This window comes from Oncorhynchus keta, unplaced genomic scaffold, assembly GCF_023373465.1.
Source record: "Oncorhynchus keta strain PuntledgeMale-10-30-2019 unplaced genomic scaffold, Oket_V2 Un_scaffold_3567_pilon_pilon, whole genome shotgun sequence".
Taxonomy (NCBI): Eukaryota; Metazoa; Chordata; class Actinopteri; order Salmoniformes; family Salmonidae; genus Oncorhynchus; species Oncorhynchus keta.
The window spans coordinates 255,324-276,886 of NW_026290921.1; the positions used below are offsets into that span (position 1 = coordinate 255,324).

Here is a 21,563-nt window from a genome sequence, read left to right on the forward strand (position 1 = left end):
AAACAAATATTTAAAAGGGAATAGTTTTACCATATTAAAACAAGAGTTCAGGTTACATAACAGGGTTGACACTAAAATGAGGGAATTATTTTTTAAACCTTAAAATGAATCATTAATCACATGAAATAAATACTCTTCAGGAATGACTTTATCAAAGCAACTAGGGCTTTACAATGATGTGAAAACTTGGAGAAACGTTTGGGTTAAGTGGGTTAAGAACCTTCCTGGAAGTCAGAGGGATGACATAATGCTGAATTTTTAACAAGTGTTTATTCATATAAAACATTTGATAGAATTTTCCATGTGGTCTATATTCATTGAATATAACACATTCATTATTGGTGCCCAATTTCTACTTACAATATCAAAGGCATACAAAATAAACTCCTTTATTTGAACGACCCTAATGAATAAAGAATGGCATTGCTTGCTGAAAAAACATGTTCAATCACTTTCGCAAACCAAACCAGCTAGCCCTATAAATAGTACACCAAATTCATGATATTGATAATAGGCCTAAACATTTCCATTACAAAAATAAAAAAGACAATATGCTATTAATATCATGATTTTGGTTTACCATGTAAACTCAGCAAAAAAATAAACCTTTTTAAGGACCCTGTCTTTCAAAGATAATTCTTAAAAATCCAAAAATAACTCTTCACAGAAAAGGGTAAAGGGTTTAAACGCTGTTTCCCATGCTTGTTCAATGAACCATAAACAATTAATGAACATGCACCTGTGGAACTGTCATTAAGACACTAACAGCTTACACACGGTAGGCAATTAAGGGCAGTTATGAACACTTAGGACACTAAAGAGGCCTTTCTACTGACTCTGAAAAACACCAAAAGAAAGATGCCCAGGTCCCTACTCATCTGCGTGAACGTGGCTAAGGCATGCTGCACGGAGGCATGAGGACTGCAAATGTGGCCAGGGCAATGAATTGCAATGTCTGTACTTTGAGACACCTAAGACAGTGCTACAGGGGGACAGCTGATCGTCCTCGCAGTGGCAGACCACGTGTCACAACACCTGCACAGGATCGGTACATCCGAACATCACACCTGCGGGACAGGTACAGGATGGCAACAACAACTGCCCGAGTTACACCAGGAACACACAATCTCTCCATCAGCGCTCAGACTGTCCGCAATAGGCTGAGAGAGGCTGGACTGAGGGCTTGTAGGCCTGTTGTAAGGCAGGTCCTCACCAGACATCACCGGCAATGACATTGCCTATGGGCACAAACCCACCGTCGCTGGAACGGACAGGACTAGCAAAAAGTGCTCTTCACTGACGAGTCGCGGTTTTGTCTCACCAGGGGTGATGGTCGGATTCACGTTTATCGTCAACGGAATGAGCATACACTGAGGTCTGTACTCTGGAGCGGGATCGAATTGGAGGTGGAGGGTCCGTCATGGTCTGGGGCAGTGTGTCACAGCATCATCGGACTGAGCTTGTTGTCATTACAGGCAATCTCAACGCTGTGCGTTATTGGGAAGACATCCTCCTCCCTCATGTGGTACCCCTCCTGCAGTATCATCCTGACATGACCCTCCAGCATGACAATGCCACCAGCCATACTGCTCGCTCTGTGCGTGATTTCCTGCAAGACAGGAATGTCAGTGTTCTGCCATGGCCAGCGAAGAGCCTGGATCTCAATCCCATTGAGCACGTCTGGGACCTGTTGGATCGGAGGGTGAGGGCTAGGGCCATTCCAGCCAGAAATGTCCGGCAACTTACAGGTGCCTTGGTGGGAGAGTGGGGTAACATCTCACATCAAGAACTAGCAAATCTGGTGCAGTCCATGAGGAGGAGATGCACTGCAGTACTTAATGCAGCTGGTGGCCACACCAGATACTGACTGTTACCTTTGATTTTGACCCCTCCTTTGTTCAGGGACACATTATTCCATTTCTGTTCATCACATGTCTGTGGAACTTGTTCAGTTTATGTCTCAGTTGTTGAATCTTATGTTCATACAAATATTTACACATGTTAAGTTTGCTGAAGATAAACGCAGATGACAGTGAGAGGACGTTTATTTTTTTTGCTGACTTTATGTATAGTGTAGAATGTTATGTGGAATTTTTGAAAATGCTAAAATGTACTCTGGGGGGTGGAGTGTACATGTTTGCATGTAAACATACTAGTCGAAAGTAACATCACGGCAGACCTGGGTTCAAATAGGCATACATTTTAAATACTTGTTTGTTTGTCATTCAGTATTTTAAAACAATGTGGCCGAATCCAACAACTTTTTAGTATTTGAAAGCATTTAAAAATATATTTAAAAAATCCTGTAAATAGTTCTATTTGAAACTATTTACAAATGGGCCTAGTCTAGACTGCTGGTTTCCAAATATTATTATTACTTGTATTTTATTTAACCTAGAACCAAACAGAACTGTGCATAGTAAACGCATCACAGAATTATGTACAACTATTTAACTCTATACTCAATGCAACAACTTGCAAATGCACAGAAAGTGTACCATTTTGGAAATGACAGCATGAGCTTGACAGTTTCTATGACAACAAGGACGCTCCCCTTTTCTGTTTCAGGAAAAAGGATGTGACGTAGGGCGCAGTCTGTGTAGCAGAAGTTTGAACCGTTTAGATCTGCAGAAGCTGGTAATAATAAGCCAATAACTCTAATTTTTCCAGTATTATCGCACAATGTTATCTTGAAGTGTAATATATCGTAATTATCTAACTAACGAGTAACATTTATACAAATTAGAAGTGAATACTAAGTGCGCGGGCCACTTTTTTTGTCGTTTTGATGTGCTGCTTGAACTACTGTTAGCAACATAACTGATGCTAGCCAGATTGCTACCATTATTGGCAAACTAACTATATGTCAGATTCAGTTGTGAGAGATAGCTAGTAGGATAGATATGCCGTCCTCACCTTCTCGATGCTAATCGAAGTGTCTAGCAACGGTTCAGTTGTTATTAGCCAGCTGAGCTTGGTGGCTCAGTCTGTGTGTAGCTAACTCTTCCAACGTTAGTTCTATGCAGGGATGCCGAATTGATGACAGTAACAGCAAAGACTTGCTACATTTGTATTGAAACCTCTAGTTCTGAAGTAGTTTAGTTGCGCGTGGTTTTTGTGAAGCAATAGCTAAAATGTGCTCTGAGGGGCGGAGTGGACATGTTTGCATGTAAACACAGTAACCAGTCGAAAGTAACACGTTAAATGTGTTGTTCCCAATGTGCAGGACATTATGAACAAACAAGAAGAGACATGGGAGAAACTGGACTCAGAGTTTGACCATCACCTGGTTGACATGAAACCATATGTCCTAAAACTCCCCCACAAGACAGGTAGGCCTACAGTAAAATGAGTTGTATTACTAAAAATCAAGTGTTCTATAAATTGTAATTGTCACATATATTAGTAATGCATTGATTGTAATTTCTTGCTCCCTATTTGACCTCAGAGCGCCAGCTGTGTGCCCTGTGGATCAAGAAGCTGTGTGACCCAGGTGTATCCGGCTCGGGCCTGATGGGACGCAAGAACCGCAACATGTACGCCCGCCTGCTCCTGCACATGCTCAGAAGAGGGGTCCTGGAGGGCCCTTTCAGCCACAAGCCAGAGTCAGGCAATCTCAAGACTCTACCAACATATATGGTAAACAAACAGTCCTCGGTATAGTACTAAAGTGCGCTGATGATGTAAGCTACTATAAATAGTATACTTTCTACTCTATAATGCTAGTAGACTGCCCATGTTGCTTATGTTTGTTTATTTGTTTAATTCATGATATTCAATTTTATAGTACTTTGTAGACTGCATGTTATATGTTTTTGACTGTTTTTGATGGCTAAACTCAGCTCTGCACCTTTTCTCATTGCCAGTCCATCTACTTTGACGAGCCTCTATGTGGCCGGGGCCTGGAGCAGAGCACTGCAGGCCTGCCTGACTGGGTAACGGGAGAGCTGGGCCAGGGTGACGACTCCTGGGACAGCCTGCTCAGAGAGAGGGCCAGGTCCTCTCCCACAGCCTACTCTAACACACACAGGTAGGTTATTCCCTGGCATAGACTAGAGCTTAAGCTACATACTCAACTGCTATGCCTGCCAGCCACAGTAGACGTCTGCTGAATTCAAACACACACAAGTATTTATTCTGGAATAGACCACCTCACCCTCTGGGCAAAAGTGTTTATTCTGGAATAGATCACCTCACCCTCTGGGCAAAAGTGTTTATTCTGGAATAGACCACCTCACCCTCTGGGCAAAAGTGTTTATTCTGGAGTAGACCACCTCACCCTCTGGGCAAAAGTGTTTATTCTGGAATAGACCACCTCACCCTCTGGGCAAAAGTGTTTATTCTGGAATAGACCACCTCACCCTCTGGGCAAAAGTGTTTATTCTGGAATAGACCACCTCACCCTCTGGGCAAAAGTGTTTATTCTGGAATAGACCACCTCACCCTCTGGGCAAAGGTGTTTATTCTGGAATAGACCACCTCACCCTCTGGGAAAAAGTGTTTATTCTGGAATAGACCACCTCACCCTCTGGGCAAAAGCGTTTATTCTGGAATAGACCACCTCACCCTCTGGGCAAAAGTGTTTGAGTCAACATTGTTTCCTAGTTATTTCCTCTTACTTAAAAACCTCTTAGATTTAAAGTCCCCTGTTTATGGGACCTGTGATTCTGCATTGACTTTTCCCACAACCTAAATATGCTGGACTGCCCTTGAATTCTGAAACATTGTCTAAGATACTCAACAAGTTTTTTACAGTAGTTGCATACATACTTTAATGTCTGTTCACCTGTTTAATCTGACTATGTTATACACCACATTGCACTGAGTGATAGCCTTTATTCCCACAAACACAGGAGTATATTTTCTGAACCTGTGTGACCTAGGATGGGAAATATGAAACCACTTGAAGCTGGGATGTCCCTCCTGCCATCTTTGTTAGCTCTTCTGACTGTACATAAACTCCTGGCTGAACCCTACGTCACAGCCACTGACAAAGCAACCTACATGGTCTGCAATCCTTCAACAGTAGTTCATAGCATGTCTGCAGGAGTTAGATCAATTGCACTGTCGATAGCCATTTATTCTAAAATACATTCTAGATTTTAACCTGTGTGACTTTGTTTGTCATTGACAGACAATATTAATATGAAATGAAAGGTGAGTTCCTAACAGCCATTGTTCAGGAATGTCCAAGCTTACATCATAGCAAGGAAGATCAAGAGACGTTTAAAAAAATGGGGGCAGACATTTTGATCAAGAGAGACCTTTTGAAAATATGCTAACTTTCTCTAACACTCAACAGACAAATGTGTATTTTACAGTTATAAGGAAGGTGACATCTTCCTTATATTAGTGGTTTTATAAATTGATAATACTATATTTAGAAAGCATATAAGTAATTTCAAGCCTTGTTCATACAGTTCTGTTGAATAGGAAATACAAATATGAAATATTTTGTATGATGTATCATATTGTGTCCTGAGAAGTGACTACAGCTCAGCAATTTATAACTATATTTACCAGAAAGGGTAGATTTGAACCTTTCTTGGAGTTTGCAGCATTACTAGTTATTGTTTATGGCCCTCATGCTAAATAATTACTTTTGGGGATTACGTAGATTACATTTGATTACATTTAACTTGTTTTTAATTAATATAATCACATTGCATTGACGTAGCTATTTCGTTGAATTTACACAACATAATCGACATGGTTGTGCTCTTTTTGAGCAGTCTGCATTGTTTTCGGCAGCTTGACAGAATACCTCATGACAGTGCAATCAGATATGGACAGAGGATAATTTTCACTTGTCTTACCGCTTGCATGATGACGAGTTTCTCACACGACTGGCCTATCTGAGTGATGTTTTTTCTTGCCTGAATGATCTGAATCTAAGATTACAGGGACTATCCGCAACTATATTCAATGTGCGGGACAAAATTGAGGCTATGATTAAGAAGTTGGAGCTCTTTTCTGTCTGCATTAACAAGGACAACACACAGGTCTTTCTATCATTGTATGATTTTTTTGTGTGGAAATGAACTCAAGCTGACAGACAATGTCAAATGAGATATAGCGAAGCACCTGAGTGAGCTGGGTGCGCAATTACACAGGTACTTTCCCGAAACGGACGACACAAACAACTGGATTCGTTATCCCTTTCATGCCCTCCCTCCAGTCCAGTTAGTGATATCTGAACAAGAGAGCCTCATCGAAATTGCAACAAGTGGTTTTATGAAAATGTTATTTAATCAGAAGCTACTGCCAGATTTCTGGATTGGGCTGTGCTCAGAGCTTCTTGCCTTGGCAAATCGCGCTGTTAAGACACTGATGCCCTTTGCAACCACGTAACTATGTGAGAGTGGATTCTCAGCCCTCACTAGCATGAAAACGATATACAGGCACAGACTGTGTGGAAAATGATTTAAGACTGAGACTCACTCCAATACAACCCAACATTGCAGAGTTATGTGCATCCTGTCAAGCATACCCTTCTCATTAACCTGTGGTGAATTATTCACCATTTTTGATGAGCAAATACAGTTTCAAATGTAAGATGGCTAAATAAAGAGCAAAATTATTGATTATTATTATTTGTGACCTGGTCCTATAAGAGCTCTTTGTCACCTCCCCCGAGCCGGGCTGTGACAAAAACTCACACTCATCCTTATGTTAAATAAATGTATTGTATAGTGTTTGTGGCAGGCTGACAATGATGGCAAAAAACAAAATTTGAGAGTGCGCTGACCCTGGTGCTATAGGGGCTACGCAGCTGGAGGTTGAATGTTTGAAGGTGTACGGGACTATAAAAAGTTTGGGAACCACTGCCATAGAGAATCAGACAAAAATCTAGGCTACAATCTTTGCATAGTCAAGCCTATCTCAAAATACAACACTGCCCCTTTAAGGCTTTCCTGGAGGATGGTTGGCCACACTTGGTAGCCTATAAAACATTGCAACATTACAATTACAACCAAATGCTTTTTATGCCTTTATAAATAATAAAGATAAATAATTCCCTCCAGGGCTGAAATTAATGGCTTCCCATTTTCCCTGGGACACCAAAAAATATGTCTACGGTTCAAAACTGGGACAGTTCTGGGACGACTGACCCAAAATTCATACAACCGCTGCACATGAAAGAAAAGCAATGAGGCCTGATGCATCAGATCAGTCTGTCTACCCTAAAATGTTGATAAAGTTTTATTTCTTCATATTATAAGCTTAAAAATGCACACTTGGCTGTAAGCTAGGGGCAAATGTTCCTAAATGCAATTGGCAGGGAAACACTGTTCTCTTTAAAAAGACATTTACATTTACATTACAGATGCGCTCTTATCCAGAGTGGTTTCATGTGACACAGATTAGCAAAGGGGAGATCTAACTAGTATGGGTTACTAAAGTGACTAGAATTATTCCTTTGGCTGCTGGACAGTAAAATAATGTTGATTTGAAAACCAATAGAACATGAGAAAAATGCTGTTTTCAATGGCGTATTAAGTGTTTATGAAGTAATTCCCTCATCATTTCTATTGTTGTATTTTGTCTAGGCTACTTTGAATCCACACTGATATGTCTGCCAGACATGCAGAGATGCGATTCGCCACCTTAAGACCCACTTAAGATGACATAAAACATCTAGGTTTTAAACCATTTAAGTTTATGGTTAAATAGTTTCCAAATGCTAACCACCTCCTCTTAGACTAAAGATGGGGGATGTGCGGTGCTCAACAGGCACGGTCCTTCTTTCCCTTTCCTTCCACTCTCCGTCGTGTGACCATTTGATCTGAACGAACTGTTCCTCCAGCATGACGACAGAATCAAGCTTATAGACATTGATGTTTATTATCCTTCATTATTTTTTGTCTAACATGACTGGTGTTTAGCCTATATGTATGTAATTAAAAGTCTCATGACAGTTTGGCAACATTGTCTGCTTCCTCCCTCATGTCAGCGTTGGTTTGGACATGAGGCTGTAGCCAATATGCATATCACTTCCACTATGATGTCTAGGCTTTTTTTATTTATGTACATGAAAATATATTTTAATATTATTCCAATGTTAGCCTCTGATCCAATTCTGATCGTTGTATTTGTTTGATATTGTGATTTTTGTGATACATTTTTTTGTTTCCATTCGGACAACTTAAATCTATAGTTTATTCTTCTTGTCTTAAATATATATATATATACAGTGCCTTGCGAAAGTATTCGGCCCCCTTGAACTTTGAGACCTTTTGCCACATTTCAGGCTTCAAACATAAAGATATAAAACTGTATTTTTTTGTGAAGAATCAACAACAAGTGGGACACAATCATGAAGTGGAACGACATTTATTGGATATTTCAAACTTTTTTAACAAATCAAAAACTGAAAAATTGTGCGTGCAAAATTATTCAGCCCCTTTACTTTCAGTGCAGCAAACTCTCTCCAGAAGTTCAGTGAGGATCTCTGAATGATCCAATGTTGACCTAAATGACTAATGATGATAAATACAATCCACCTGTGTGTAATCAAGTCTCCGTATAAATGCACCTGCACTGTGATAGTCTCAGAGGTCTGTTAAAAGCGCAGAGAGCATCATGAAGAACAAGGAACACACCAGGCAGGTCCGAGATACTGTTGTGAAGAAGTTTAAAGCCGGATTTGGATACAAAAAGATTTCCCAAGGAGCACTGTGCAAGCGATAATATTGAAATGGAAGGAGTATCAGACCACTGCAAATCTACCAAGACCTGGCCGTCCCTCTAAACTTTCAGCTCATACAAGGAGAAGACTGATCAGAGATGCAGCCAAGAGGCCCATGATCACTCTGGATGAACTGCAGAGATCTACAGCTGAGGTGGGAGACTCTGTCGTATATTGCACAAATCTGGCCTTTATGGAAGAGTGGCAAGAAGAAAGCCATTTCTTGAAGATATCCATAAAAAGTGTTGTTTAAAGTTTGCCACAAGCCACCTGGGAGACACACCAAACATGTGGAAGAAGGTGCTCTGGTCAGATTAAACCAAAATTGAACTTTTTGGAAACAATGCAAAACGTTATGTTTGGCGTAAAAGCAACACAGCTCATCACCCTGAACCTACCATCCCCACTGTCAAACATGGTGGTGGCAGCATCATGGTTTGGGCCTGCTTTTCTTCAGCAGGGACAGGGAAGATGGTTAAAATTGATGGGAAGATGGATGGAGCTAAATAAAGGACCATTCTGGAAGAAAACCTGATGGAGTCTGCAAAAGACCTGAGACTGGGACGGAGATTTGTCTTCCAACAAGACAATGATCCAAAACATAAAGCAAAATCTACAATGGAATGGTTCAAAAATAAACATATCCAGGTGTTAGAATGGCCAAGTCAAAGTCCAGACCTGAATCCAATCGAGAATCTGTGGAAAGAACTGAAAACTGCTGTTCACAAATGCTCTCCATCCAACCTCACTGAGCTCGAGCTGTTTTGCAAGGAGGAATGGGAAAAAATGTGTCTCTCGATGTGCAAAACTGATAGAGACATACCCCAAGCGACTTACAGCTGTAATCACAGCAAAAGGTGGCGCTACAAAGTATTAACTTAAGGGGGCTGAATAATTTTGCACGCCCAATTTTTCAGTTTTTGATTTGTTAAAAACGTTTGAAATATCCAATAAATGTCGTTCCACTTCATGATTGTGTCCCACTTGTTGTTGATTCTTCACAAAAAAATAGTTTTATATCTTTATGTTTGAAGCTTGAAATGTGGCAAAAGGTCGCAAAGTTCAAGGGGGCCGAATACTTTCGCAAGGCACTGTATATTAACTTGTTCCGGACAAGAGGACAAGCATTAATTTGGAGCCCTTTAGCCAATCTCTTTACTAGGCTGCTACCCACTGCAAAAACATTGTTTCCATGTAATTAAACAAAATCAAATCAATGTGGAAAAATGATTGGATTTGCAAAAAGTCATAAACGTAAGGGAATTTAGTATTTTTTTCTGCACAATTTCGTGATTACGATCTTGTCTCATTGCTGCAAATTCCCAACGTGCACGAGAGAGACGAAGGTCGAGTCATGGGTCCTCCGAAACATGTCCCGCCAAGCCGCACTTCTTAACACCAGTCCGCTTAACCCGGAAGCCAGCTGCACCAATGTGTCGGAGGAAACACCTTTCAACTGACAACCGAGTCAGCATGCAGGCGCCCGGCCCGCCACAAGGAGTCGCTAGAGCGCGATGATCCAAGTAAAGCCCCCAGCCCTACCCTCCCCTAACCTGGACTATGCTGGGCCAATTGTGCGCTGCCCTATGGGACGCCGCCCTATGGGATTTAAGCCCAGGCTGTAATGACGCCGCAAGTCTGCAATGCAGTGCCTTAGACCGCTGCGCCACTCTGGAGGCCTTCACCTAACTTTTAACCTAAATCCAATGACATGATTACATTTTTGGTTGATTTCACATTAGTTGATAACTCAACCAAATGCAAATCAAAACTAGACGTATGGCCTATCCATTGTGCCCAATGGGTAGTCCCAATTCAATGAGGGAGGGACCTGTAAATGCTTTGAATCTACTTTTTTTTTTATCTGGGCCAAGGGGACAGTGGTGAGTGGTTCTTGGAAAATGTCATTAAACATGTGTTGATAGGAACGACTAGTTGCTTGCAGTTGAAAATTCAGTGGCATCTTGAGCCAAAGAACCATTCAGGTCAGATAGATTCATGATGGTTCTGTTTGTGGGCTTATGTGTATTGTCACTTTAAAGATACACGTACGTTTGATTGTGAAAAGTTGTTGGCATGACGTACGAGATGTCCTTGTCACAAGTCTGACCAGTTACACAAGCATGTCTAACGGTAACCTCAGTTAGCCTAAGTACACTGGTTGTATTGAAGAGCTGGATTTGATTTTGTCTGACTTGTGTCTGATTGGGATAAGAGCATTTAAAGAGCGTATAGATCACAGGTTGAAGGCCTCATGGAGAAAATGACTTAGTACACATGCTCTTTAATGTGTCTCTCCCATTTAGATAAAACTCTAGGGACCTAATTTGACTCCTTGTGATGTATGATCTTTTGATCTCTGCCTCATGCCATTAATCAGGCAGTGGGGTGATAGGTCAAGTAGTCATTTAACTTTGGGGTGCTTGCAGGTTAGACTGTATCAGCAATCCTGTTCTATATCTGGCAATCCTGTTCTACACTGAGTATACAAAACATTAGGAACATCTTCCTAAAATCTCGGAAGTATCCTTTTGTTGGGCCTCTAGGTTTAGAAACTCTGTTTTTAACTGGCTAGGAGAGACACCATGTTTGGCTGGAGTGAGTAAGTTCCAGATTTGGCCACAAGATGGCGTTACTTACCGGCAGAACCGGTGATGTCGTCCGTGATGGTTCTCTCTGTTCTCAACGGATAAAGTCTAGTTGTGTCTGTGAAAGGAATGGGGTAGCAAGCTGTTCCAGGTTAAGAGATCATCCTCATAGGCCCTGGTGTGAAGCCTACCTGCCGACTCCTGGTACTTGCATTTCACTTATGGATCAGGCCTTAAACACGCCACGATTGTCTTCACACGTTGTTGTCTTTGGCATTTCTTGGAGAGCTCTGAGAGAAGGGGGAGAGAGACGAAGTGTGTGTATGTGTTGGGGGAGCCGAATGTTGACTCGGCATGTGTGGAAGTGTTGCATTCGTTACTATAGACGAGGGGAATTTCTGGTCTGTCTCCCTCATAGCAAACAGGCAAAGGTGGAAGGATGAATGTGTGGTGGTGGTTAGCATCATATTTGTTAACCCCTATATGTGAATCCCTTCTGTTTCTCTCTCTTTGTTTTTCCTCATTCTGTTTTACTCACCCTGACTCCTGTCTATCATCTGAGCTCCACACATGAGACCCCCTAACCTCTCCCTCTCCATCCCCCTCGCCAAGTGTGACAATAACATTGTCCTTGCAGCATCAGACATCAAACAGCTTTTATAAATGACCTGTTTAGCCGCCTCGGGTCTTTCCCTGTAAGGCCAGAGTCTGTTCGTTGACCTTGCCTCCAGGTGGTTGAGTTAAGGGGTCCACGTCTTGTTTGTGCCACAGGGTCTGGCTGCCTTCCTTGGGGTGCCTGAGGGTGAGACCTAGGGCCTCTGGCTCCTGCACCTGGAGGTCATGGACGAAGCGTATAGATGTCAGGCTGTTTTAATAAGACTGGCTGCAGCAGCAGAGACACACACACACACTCCCCCTCTCTCTCCCCTAGCCCCGACCTGCCTGGCTGGCACAGCTTTGATCTCTGGGCCTCAGACTCCAGACACATCTGATTCAATTATCCTCATCCACCTGTTGACTTTGAGGCCCGACATTGCACTGCTCGCTTGGCCCCCGGTGTGTGTGCCTGCATACTTGAGGAGAAGAAAGTGTGCCTGCTAGTCTTCACGTAGGCTGCTTTTACAGCTGTTAGAGAGACACACAAAGGATACAAAATATGCACGCCATTAGTTTCACAATGATAAGTTTGACCTCAAATGACACTAATTGAGAACATACAAGTTTTGTATCATTCAGTCTTGCTCACTTAATAACAGAATGTAGACACACAGAGAGCGCCCTCTCCTGCCTCTGATGCTGAATTTCACTGGTCCACCTTCTCTATCGCCCTCTTATTCACATTACATTTTCTTCAGAAAGGCAAGTGATCTTCTGTGGTCAAACTGTCAGTCTCTTGTGACAGGAAAGTGCTTCATAGAACTCTGGAGTGTTAAGGACATGAGGAAAACAACAAAGTGAATATATAGGCCTAAATGACTGTAGTTAAAAGTGCCCTAGAGAAATAATTGGATGTTTTCATCGCATACCTCGGTACAGTACTGGTTGTTCTTTCGCCGATCGTCTCCACCCTTCCCTAATTGTGCAGATTTATTCAGTCATTGTTAAGCCGGTGTAATTGCCTCCAGTGTATATGCTTAATTAGCTGGTAATACTAATTAATGAAGCATAGCTTGTCAGAATCAGTAGCAGAAGTTCCCATTGTTGTCTGTTCTCTCTAGGTTGTGTTGGAAGAAAAATAGTTTTGCTAGGACGTGTCCTAGTGCAGTGATTCCCAACTCTGGTCGTTGAGTACCCCCAACAGTACATGTTTTTGTTGTGGCCCCGGACAAACACACCTGATTCTACTGGTCAACTAATCATCAATCCCTTAACAAGTTGAATCATGCTTTTTTGTCCGGGGCTACCTCAAAAAAGTGTGCTGTTGGGGGTACTGGAGGACTGGATTTGGGAAACACTTTTACACTGCCCTCAGTGCTCTGATTCTGTCAGCATGAGCAGAGGTTCCCATTAGTGATGCACCGATATTACATTTTTTGCCGATACTGATATCCAATATTTTTCTTGCCCAAAAAATGATACCAATAACCGATATTTTACATTTTAAGCATTCTAGTACAGTTAAATAGTTAACACACACACATGGACGCAGCGATCTAAGGCACTGCATCTCAGTGCAAGAGGCGTCACTACAGTCCCTGGTTCGAATACGGCCTGTATTACATCCGGCCGTGATTGGGAGTCCCATAGGGCGGCGCACAATTGGCTCAGTGTTGTCCGGGTTTTGCCGGGTTAGGCCGTCATTGTAAATACCCCATTTCTTTGATCCCCAAACCTTATGTAAAGCTGTACAGTGCAATATGAATGTTAGTACACACAATAGGCTGACTGGGGAGGTGATTTCATACAGTCCTGCGATAAGAGCTACAACATTAATATTTGGGTGAGCTCTTCACAGTTGTGTTCTGTGGGTGTCACTGACTAGACTGATACCCCATTTTATTGCTTCACTTTACAACCTTGTTTAACATTATCTAGTCTAAATATGGCACGATTCCACTAATTGTAACCTTCTGCATCACTTTCAAAGAGGTACTTTTATTTTGAAGGCAAACCGCAAATTCCACTATTGTGCCTAATCCTTATTGTGGCTAGCTTCACAACACATACCCCGGTCTGGTTGAGCCTCACTATCCAGATTAAGCTAGCTGGCTGCTTATAACGTTAGCTTTGGGCAACAGTGTTAAGTAGCTGGCTAGCTATTTATTTTCATGAACTGAAGTTCGGCGAACATCAAGTGGCTACCTAGCTAATACTTACTCACAAAGATTTCAAAATCATTGCTAAAAATAATGAAAATGACTGCAGTTTCTACTGGTCATTGTTTTCAGGCTGGCTGTATTGGTGCTAGCTAGGTACCAAGCTTAAGCTAGCTAGCTAACCCAGAAGTTGCAGTTGAACAAATAATGCTTTATTTGAATGCTTTACTAGAAGGCCAGCATCCCAGAGTTGCCTCTTCACTGTTGACATAAAGACTGATGTTTTGCAGGTACTATTTAATGAAGCTGCCAGTTGAGGACTTGTGAGGCGTCTGTTTCTCAAACTAGACACTCTAATGTATTTGTCCCTATTGCTCAGTTGTGCACCGGGGCCTCCCACTCCTTTTTCTATTCTGGTTAGAGCCAGATATTCCATAAAAGAAATCTGCCGTTTCCAGCTACAATACTAATTTACAACATTAACAATGTCTACGCTGTATTTATGATAAATTTGATGTTATTTTAACAGACGAAAAATGTGCTTTTCTTAAAAAAATAAAATGTCTTAGTGACCCCTAACTTTTGAACGGTAGTGTACATGATGAGTTATGCAAAATAAATGTATTGTGGCAAGAACAGCTCAAATAAGCAAAGAGATATGACAATCCATCATTACTTTAAGACATGAAGGTCAGTCAATACGGAAAATTTCAAGAACTTTGAAAGTTTCTTCAAGTGCATTCAGGACCACCACAGAAAAGGAAGACCCAGAGTTACCTCTGCTGCAGAGGACAATTTCAATAGAGTTAACTGCACCTCAGATTGCAGCCCAAATAAATGCTTCAGAGGAGACGGCGTGAATCAGGCGAATTGCTGCAAAGAACCCATTACGAAAGGACACAAATAAGAAGAGACTTGCTTGGGCCAAGAAACACAAGCAATGGACATTAGACTAGTGGAAATCTGTCCTTTTAGTCTGTCCAAATTTGAGATTTTTGGTTCCAACCGCCATGTCTTTGTGAGACTCAAGAGTATGTGTACGGATGATCTCAGCATGTGTGGTTTCCACCGTGAAGCATGGAGGAGGTGTGACGGTGTGGGGGTGCTTTACTGGTGACACTGTCAGTGATTTCTTTAGAATTCAAGGCACACTTAACCAGCAGGTCTACCACAGAATTATGCAGAGATACTCCATCCCATCTGGTTTGCTCTTGGAGAGTGATGGACCGCAGAGTGAAGGAAAAACAGCCAACAAGTGCCCAGCATATGTGGGAACTCCTTCAAGACTGTTGGAAAATCATTCCGGGTGAAGCTGGTTGAGAGAATGCCAAGAGTGTGCAAAGCTGTCTTCAAGACAAACGGGGGCTACTTTGAAGAATTTGTTTAACACTTTTTTACTTACCACATGATTCCATATGTATTATTTGATCATTTTTATTTATTCACTTTCTACAATGTAGAAAATAGTAAAAATAAAGAAAAACCCTTGATTGAGTAGGAGTGTCCAAACGTTCTACTGGTAGTGTAGATGCTGATACGTTATGTATTGCGATTCTCACGATTCTGTGTATTACGATTCGATTTTCCAAACATTGCTCACCTTGTCTGTTGCATGGGAAAAAAGGAAGAGAGCCATGTAAAAGCGAGTTTTAATCAGTCATGGAAATAAAAGTGCTGCAAACATGTGGGCTCACCATTTCTTTTTTTAAAGATGGTAACAAGCTAGAGAAGAAATACCAGTTTTGGCGCAGGTACAGTTGACTAGCGCTAGCTAAAGTTAACTACCTAGCTTTTCATTTTTTAAAACTTGGAGTTACCAAAATAATGTTGTGAAAAATAATATTGCGATACTCTAATGTATTGATCTAATGTATTGATCCCACATCTCAGTCATGGTAAGTATTTTTTTCCACATTAAAGTAGCTATCAGCAAAGCCAATGCTAGTAGGAAAAAATCAATTGCGAGAGGCAAGGGTGTTCGTTTTGAGAGTAAAGCAGTGCGCTAAAAGCATAGATGCATCAGAAATGAGGCAAGTACAGCTGTAGAATCTTCATTTGATCACTCTTTTGTTGCTCAGAATTTTCCTGCCCCGCAGGAAATAGCCTCACCAGCTAATAGCCTTTCAAATCATGTTGCTGCAGTATTATTTTGCTGCGACAATACAGGTCAAAATATAAAGATCCTACATCTGTACTGCACGACTCACATTTGATGAGTTACAAATGATATTGATAGACATAATGTAAGCCAGTGATTTAGGGAAGCTGTTTCCTGTAATATAACCAGTGATACACTCAGATCTTTGTATTTAGTTGTTTTCTTCAATCTTTCCTAATGTAAATCTCTCTCTCCATCTCTCCTTTCCCCTCCCTCTCTCTATATATCTCCCTCCCTCTCTTTCTCACATTCTCTCTCTCTCCCTCTCTCTCTCTCTCTCCTCTCTTTCTCACATTCTCACTCACTCACCACTCACTCACTCACTCACTCTCACTCTCCCTCTCTCTTTTTCTCTCTCTCTCTCTTTTCTCTCGCTCTCTTTTTCTCTCGCTCTCTCTCTCTCTTTCTCTCTCTCTCTCTCTCTCTCTCTCTCTCTCTCTCTCTCTCTCTCTCTCTCTCTCTCTCTCTCTCTTTCACTCTCTCTCTCTCTCTCTCTCTCACTCTCTCTCTCTCTCTCTTTCTCTCTCTCTCTCTCTCTCTCTCTCTCTTTCTCTCTCTCTCTTCTCTCTCTCTCTCTCTCTCTCTCTCTCTCTCTCTCTCTCTCTCTCTCTCTCTCTCTCTCTCTCTCTCTCTCTCTCTCTCTCTCTCTCTCTCTCTCTCTCTCTCTCTCTCTCTCTCTCTCTCTCTCTCTCTCTCTCTCTCTCTCTCTCTCTCTCTCTCTCTCTCTCTCTCTCTCTCTCTCTCTCTCTCTCTCTCTCTCTCTCTCTCTCTCTCTCTCACTCTCTCTCTCTCTCTCTCTCTCTCTCTCTCTCTCTCTCTCTCTCTCTCTCTCTCTCTCTCTCTCTCTCTCTCTCTCTCTCTCTCTCTCATATTCCCTCTGTATCCAGGAGAAGACGGCTATATGAGGAGATGTCTCCATCTCGGCCCCTGGCCTCCAGCCCAGTGAAACGCTCTTCTGAAGACCACAACAAAGGGGTCAGCAGTACTCTACAACATTCCTACACTCACTACTTGGCAACTCTTTACGTTTAGCCTATTTTATCTTAGTTACTGAGTTTGTAATTACGGAGTCTTACATTTCAGGCAGGACATATTCTATTCTGTAATGACGTTCTCCATCATATCATTGATTGTATTTTCACACGGTAGGTTGAATGGCTGTGACACAGAGAGTATGACATTACACCGTGCGTGACACTCGTACTTGGCATACCGCGATATCAATGATAATAAACACTGTGGGTGACATTTACAGGCGATGAATCAGGACTATGACCATTTTAATCAGCCTGGTATTTCCGTCATTTGTCTGTGTAATATGAGGTGTTAACTTGGCAGTGTGCCTTGTTCTGTTACGAGAGACAAAGAGAGAGGGAGAAGTCCACCCTCCACCTAATTTCAGTCGGGTTAAAAAAATGCCTACACTTCCACTTTATTGGATATTTCTCTTTCTTAGATATCTCATCCTCACCAAGCCCCAAACCCAACCCCAGGCAAAACCTGACCCGAAAAACAACAGCACTCTGGAAATGTTCACATTATAACGTATATATGAAATGTTCACAAAACCTGATCCTGAATCAACAGCAGCACTCTGGAAACGTTTGCATAACATTCACACAACGTTCACGTAAAGTTCACATTATATAACAGCGTTTCAGGAGTGGGGCGCCCTGTAACAAAAGACTGAGCAAAACAACAGAGGGGAGAGCGTTGTGACCCCTGGACTGGAATTTAGACTGCAGGGGGACAGGACGGGGACGGTAATGGTCTGGAACCGCCAAACATCTGGCGTGGGTAGGAGGAGGAGAGGAGGAGAGGGAGGCAAAGAGGAGAAGGAGGTGAGGAGAGGGAGAAGAGGAGAGTAAGGAATGGGAGAGAGGAGGGTAGAGGGGGAGGGGAGGAGAATGGAGGAAAGGAGAGAGGAGGAGGAGGCAAAGAGGAGAGGCAAAGAGGAGAGGGAAGACCAGACTAAGGAAGGAGAATGGAGGAGGGTGGGGGGAGGAGAGTAAGGAAGGAGAATGGAGGAAAGGAGAGAGGAGAGGGATGAGAAGAGTAAGGAAGTAGAATGGAGGGGGGGAGGGGAGAGGAGGGGAGGAGAGTAAGGAAGGAGAATGGAGGAGAGGAGAGGGATGAGGAGAGTAAGGAAGGAGAATGGAGGAAAGGAGAGAGGAGAGTAAGGAAGGAGAATGGAGGAGGGTGGGGGAGGAGAGTAAGGAAGGAGAATGGAGGAAAGGAGAGAGGAGAGGGACAAGGAGAGTAAGGAAGGAGAATGGAGGAAAGGAGAGAGGAGAGTAAGGAAGGGGAATGGAGAGGAGGGGAGGAGAGTAAGGAAGGAGAATGGAGGAAAGGAGAGAGGAGAGGGATGAGGAGAGTAAGGAAGGAAATGAAGAGGGAATGGAGGGGGGAGAGGAGGGGAGGGAGGAGAGTAAGGAAGGAGAATGGAGGAAAGAGAGAGGAGGGATGTGGAAGGAAGGGGAATGGAGGGGAGAGGAGGGGAGGGAGGAAGGAGAATAAGGAAGGAAGGGGAATGGAGGGGAGAAGGGGGAGAGAGTAAGGAAGGAGAATGGGGATGGGGGGAGGAGCGTAAGGAAGGAGAATGGAGGAGAGGAGAGGGACGAGGAGAGTAAGGAAGGAGAATGGAGGAGGGTGGGGGGAGGAGAGTAAGGAAGGAGAATGGAGGAGGGTGGGGGGAGGAGAGTAAGGAAGGAGAATGGAGGAGGGTGGGGGGAGGAGTGTAAGGAAGGAGAATGGAGGAGGGTGGGGGGAGGAGTGTAAGGAAGGAGAATGGAGGAGGGTGGGGGGAGGAGGGTAAGGAAGGAGAATGGAGGAGGGTGGGGGGAGGAGTGTAAGGAAGGAGAATGGAGGAGGGTGGGGGGAGGAGTGTAAGGAAGGAGAATGGAGGAGGGGGGGGGGAGGAGAGTAAGGAAGGAGAATGGAGGAGGGTGGGGGGAGGAGTGTAAGGAAGGAGAATGGAGGAGGGTGGGGGGAGGAGAGTAAGGAAGGAGAATGGAGGAGGGTGGGGGGAGGAGTGTAAGGAAGGAGAATGGAGGAGGGTGGGGGGGGGAGGAGTGTAAGGAAGGAGAATGGAGGAGGGTGGGGGGGGAGTGTAAGGAAGGAGAATGGAGGAGGGTGGGGGAGGAGTGTAAGGAAGGAGAATGGAGGAAAGGAGAGAGGAGAGTAAGAAAAAGGAATGGAAGGGAGGAGAGTATAGTAAAGAAGGGTTGGAGAAGCAGTTGGGTGGGGCTGGGGGATAAGAATACAACACACCCTACTGAACAGTATGTGCACTTGTTGTCCCACACTCAATATCACCTATTCTCTTTGGTCCCTAGGTGGATGGCCACAGGAAGCCAGTGGTGCCATCTCCTGACGACAGTGACCTGGAAGCTCGCCTCAACAGCTGGAACCTGGGGGTATGTCTGCCAGGGCCATATTCAGTAGCCAAACGTTGAACGTGGCAGATAGAAATGTCACGAATAGAGCCAACATGATTCCATATTCTAGTCCGATAAGCATGCATAACATACACAAAATATCACTGGAGGCTGCTGAGGGGAGGACGGCTCATAATAATGGCTGGAACAGAGCAAATTAAATGGTATCAATGTATTTGAGACCATTCCACTTATTCCGCTCCAGCCATGACCACGAGCCAGTCCTCCCCAAAATAAGGTGCCACCAACCTCCTGTGCTATATATACAAAAGTATGTGGACACCCCTTCAAATGAGTGGATACGGCTATTTCAGCCACACCCATTGCTAATTGTGTATAAAATCGAGCACACTGCCATGGAATCTCCATAGACAAACATGGCAGTAGAATGGCCTTAACGAAGAGCTCAGTAATTTCAATGTGGCACCGTCATAGGATGCCACCTTTCCAACTAGTCATTTTGCCACATTTCTTCCCTGCTAGAGCTGCCCTGGTTAACTGTAAGTGCTGTTATTGTGAAGTGGAAACGTCTCGGAGCAACACTGTCCTCGGTTGCAACACTACCGAGTTCCAAACTGCTTCTGGAAGCAATGTCAGCAGCCTAGCTGTTCGTCGGTAGCTTCATGAAATGGGTTTCCATGGCCGAGCAGCTGCACACAAGCCTAAGATCAATGCCAAGCGTCAGCTGGTGTGGTGTAAAGACTATTCTGTGCTTCCGACTTTGTGGCAACCATTTGGGAAGGCCCTTTCCTGTTTCAGCATGACAGTGCCCCCGTGCACAAAGCGAGGTCCATACAGAAATGGTTTGTCGAGATATGTGGAGAAGAACTTGACTGGCCTGCACAGAGCCTTGATCTCAACCCCATTGAACACCTTTGGGATGAATTGGAACGCTGACTGCGAGCCAGGCCTAATCGGCCAACATCAGGGCCCGAACTCACTAATGCTCTTGTGGCTGAGTGGAAGCAAGTCTCCGCAGCAATGTTCCAACATTTAGTGGAAAACCTTCCCAGAAGAGTGGAGGCCATTATAGCAGCAAAGGGGAGACCAACTCCATGTTAATGTCCATGATTTTGGAATGAGATGTTCGATGAGAAGGTGTCCACATACTTTAGGTTATATACTGTATTTCTGTCTGAATGTCCCAAAACGTTGTGTCCTGCTAAAAATCGTCCCTAATTTATTCCATGTCTGTAAACATCGTAAGTACAGTATATAGGCCTCTCACACCAGGGTTTGGATTACAATTCCTGCTTGTTTGAAGCAGAGGGGGAGCCCTAGACGCCTGAGAAGCATATTGCAGTCACAGCCAGTTCCAGGCTGGTTGTATGAAATATACCACCATTGGATGAGAGAGTACCCCATGCCCAGTAGACTACTCGTTGCCTGTCACACTGACACACAACTACTGACTAGCACCTACACAGCTGCATTGTCTGTCAGACCACAGGGATACAGTCAGAGAGCAGTGAGATGAGGGCTAGAGGATGAGGAGGAGGAAGGAGGAGAGGGAGACTGAGAGTCTTTAGATGTGTTCCTGTCTTATCTCCTGTGTCTGGAGAGTCACTGGACCTGGGAGAGATAAGCAGTACACTGATGTTGTCTTTATTCTCTTATTTATTCTTTCTCTCTCCCTCTATCTCCCCTTCACCTGTACGGGTCTCTCTCTTTTTGATGAAGTTGATGATTCTCTCTCATCTCTCTCCCTGTATCAGACGGGGACGTGAAGCCCTGCTCTGCTCTGTGTTGTGGTAGTGATAATGATAAGAGGCAGTGTGCTTGGCAATGCTCCCCTAGCCTCCACTACCACAAGCATCATCTATAATAGATCTACAGGTGGTTGTACTCTGCACTGTGGAACATAGACAGAGTTAAGCTGTGTGGCTGTGCTCTCTGCACTGTGGAACATAGACAGAGTTAAGCTGTGTGGCTGTG

At 43.5% G+C, this 21,563-nt stretch overlaps 2 protein-coding genes across 9 annotated transcripts in view; one reads left to right on the forward strand and one right to left on the reverse strand.

The window, feature by feature from the left end:
* LOC127928727 (protein kinase C alpha type-like) overlaps positions 1-21,563 on the reverse strand; it is a 303,595-nt gene that overhangs the window by 240,331 nt on the left and 41,701 nt on the right. The gene's annotated exons all lie outside the window — the stretch shown is intronic.
* Positions 2,511-21,563, forward strand: part of cep112 (centrosomal protein 112) — a 315,718-nt gene continuing 296,665 nt past the window's right edge. For 5 of the 7 annotated variants that reach the window (XM_052516010.1, XM_052516014.1, XM_052516012.1 and 2 more), the window contains exons 1-6: positions 2,511-2,637; positions 3,227-3,332; positions 3,449-3,639; positions 3,867-4,030; positions 17,079-17,166; positions 19,527-19,607. In XM_052516010.1, the coding sequence (XP_052371970.1) occupies positions 3,233-3,332; positions 3,449-3,639; positions 3,867-4,030; positions 17,079-17,166; positions 19,527-19,607 (624 nt within the window). In that variant the 5' untranslated portion in view covers positions 2,511-2,637; positions 3,227-3,232. The remainder of the gene's footprint in view (positions 2,638-3,226; positions 3,333-3,448; positions 3,640-3,866; positions 4,031-17,078; positions 17,167-19,526; positions 19,608-21,563) is intronic. The other 2 variants (XM_052516009.1, XM_052516013.1) reach the window with 2 other exon arrangements.